Source organism: Squalius cephalus (genome assembly GCF_949319135.1).
Source record: "Squalius cephalus genome assembly, chromosome: 17".
Taxonomy (NCBI): Eukaryota; Metazoa; Chordata; class Actinopteri; order Cypriniformes; family Leuciscidae; genus Squalius; species Squalius cephalus.
The window spans coordinates 21,917,026-21,919,537 of record NC_137138.1 but is presented as its reverse complement, the minus strand read 5'-3'; the positions used below and the strand labels follow the sequence as shown (position 1 = coordinate 21,919,537).

Below are 2,512 nucleotides of genomic sequence, written 5' to 3'. Positions count from 1 at the left end.
AGGAGCCTGGCACATGAACCGCTGTCACTGAGCTGAGGTTATTCTGAGCCCATTGGAGAAGACAGCTCGCCAATCTGTGTAGAGGGTGAGACCTGAGACCTTCTTGGTGGTTTATAAAGGCAACCACCGTCCAGCTGTCTGATCGGACCAGGACATGGCCCCTGAGTACAGAGCGGAACTCTTCGAAGGCCAGCCCTACTGCCATCATTTCTAGGCGGTTGATGTGCCAATTTGTCATAAGGGGTCGCCTATGAGCCAAATTATATCTTGCAGTCACACAGGGCACCCAAGCCTGTCTTGGAGGCGTCTGTGATGACTACTTTTCTCCTGGAAACTGAGCCTAGTCTTACACCGTTCTGGTAGAAGCGGGGAGATCTCCAAGGGACCAGAGCTCTGACACAGCTGGAAAAAAAAAAAAAAAATCAATAGCCTTTCTGCTCATATGAATCAGTTTTCCCTGTTGGGTTGATGAAACAGAAAACTCATATAAACCCCACATTAAAAGAACAGAGAACTGCAAGTCATACTGTTTGACTAAATCATTACAGGGAGGATATTAATGAGACTAAGGCAAGATGCAGCACTTACATTTATTAAGTAACATTAATGTATACAGACTGCTATCTACTGAAATGTATTTACATAGGCAACCTTTTGTTTGTGCATTTATAAATCAGGTACATTGTCAACATATATAATGTTAACTAGTTTATTAATTTGTGTAGTGTTAACAATTTTCATGTCATGTACTGCAGTAACAGCAAGGAAAGTATGTTGTAAAAAAAATTACAGAGCCACAGAACACCAGGGCATTAGTTTATAATGTGCTGTATATCCAATTAAGTAATTCAAGGTAATTTGTATTATTAATCAAACTGACATCTGTTTGTTACGCTGTTTTCAGGTATTGTGTACAGCAGCAAATGGACAACCTGACATTCACAAACAGCATTCTCCTCGTGGAGGGACTCAAAGTTACACATCAGTCCTCTTACCCTGTTTTCATTGTGCTTTTCTTGGCTTATGTTTTTGCAGTGGTATCAAACATTACACTTATATTTCTGATTTCAACAGAGAAGAATCTGCATGATCCTATGCATTTTCTGTTCTGTAACTTGCCAGTTAATGATTTATTAGGGACCACTGTCATTATGCCACGCTTGCTGCAGGACATTTTAAGGGAAACCTCAGAGCACTATATATCATATGTGGAGTGTGTTATTCAAGCTTATTTTGTGCATGTATTTACAGCAGCATGCCACTATGTGCTGATGATCATGGCCTTTGACAGATATGTGGCTATATGTAATCCACTGCGATACACATCTATAATGACCAATAAAATGGTGGTTAAACTATCAGCATCAGCCTGGGGGCTGTCAGTATTTGTGGTGACAATTATGTTAGCTCTCACTGTGCGTCTGTCTCACTGCAGATCAACAATTGAAAACCCTTTCTGTGACAATGCCTCACTATTCAAACTATCATGTGAAAATGTAAGTATTAATAATGTGTTTGGAGTTGTTTATACCGTAATTATAGCCTGCCTGTCAGGAGTATCTATATTTATAACATATGTCAAAATTGCTACTCTATGCATAAGGAGCAAAAACAAAGCACTCAACAGCAAAGCCATAAAAACCTGCAGCACTCATTTAGCAGTTTATTTAATCATGTTCGTTTCTGGAGGCATTTTTATTTTTCTTCATCGTTTTCCTGAATACCCTGAAAGCAGAAAACTAGCTAGTGTAATGTTTCACATTGTACCACCTGGATTAAATCCCTTAGTATATGGTTTACAAACCAAAGAGATAAGACAAAAGATTGTTAAAGTTTGGTGTAGATAAATAGAGAATTCTTGAATTTTTTATACATTTTAATACAAGAAAATGTACTGTCAATATTATTAATATTTTTTTATTTCTTTTTTTTTTTTTTTAATGTGCGCAAATCTTACAGTTTTAAGTGGAAACATATGTAGCCTAAATCTTTTATTTTTATTTTTTTTTTATTGTTATAATATCTATGCTTTGATGCCCTTTATGTTATAATATCTATGCTTCGATGCCCTTTATGTTAGAGTTAAATTTTCTCATTAATTATCAAGTTTCTAATGGGGGAAAAAAATTACACATGAACATTTTTTTTTTTTTTTTTTTAAGATAAATATGAGAATAAAGACACTGAGACGTTATTTAAACAATATTGAGTTGAAAGGGATGTAATAGAGTAAATTTATCAAATATCTGTTTAAACTTGAATTTAAAATATTTTATCCAAGATTACTTAAGAAAATCAATAAAATTACTGAATAAAATAATATTTCACTCAAGATTATTTAATAAAATTTCACTACATTATGTAAAACACTACTGTGTCCGAAAATGTCCAACATTGCAGTGAACAAATACTTATTTTTTTTATTTGTTAATCTATATGCAATGTTAAAAATAATATTGCTGCCATGTAGTGACAGCAAGTAATATGTTTTGCAAAATATGCTCAATACTTA

General features: G+C 34.6%; 1 protein-coding gene across 1 annotated transcript; it reads left to right on the top strand.

Annotated features, from left to right (window-relative positions):
- Nucleotides 1–923: 923 nt before the first annotated feature.
- Nucleotides 924–1,847, top strand: LOC307174704 (olfactory receptor 8G17-like; the record flags this gene model as incomplete). The annotated part of the gene is made up of 1 exon (XM_079898789.1): nt 924–1,847. One exon carries the CDS (start codon nt 924–926, stop codon nt 1,845–1,847), a length of 924 nt encoding a protein of 307 aa, XP_079754915.1.
- Nucleotides 1,848–2,512: the final 665 nt, after the last annotated feature.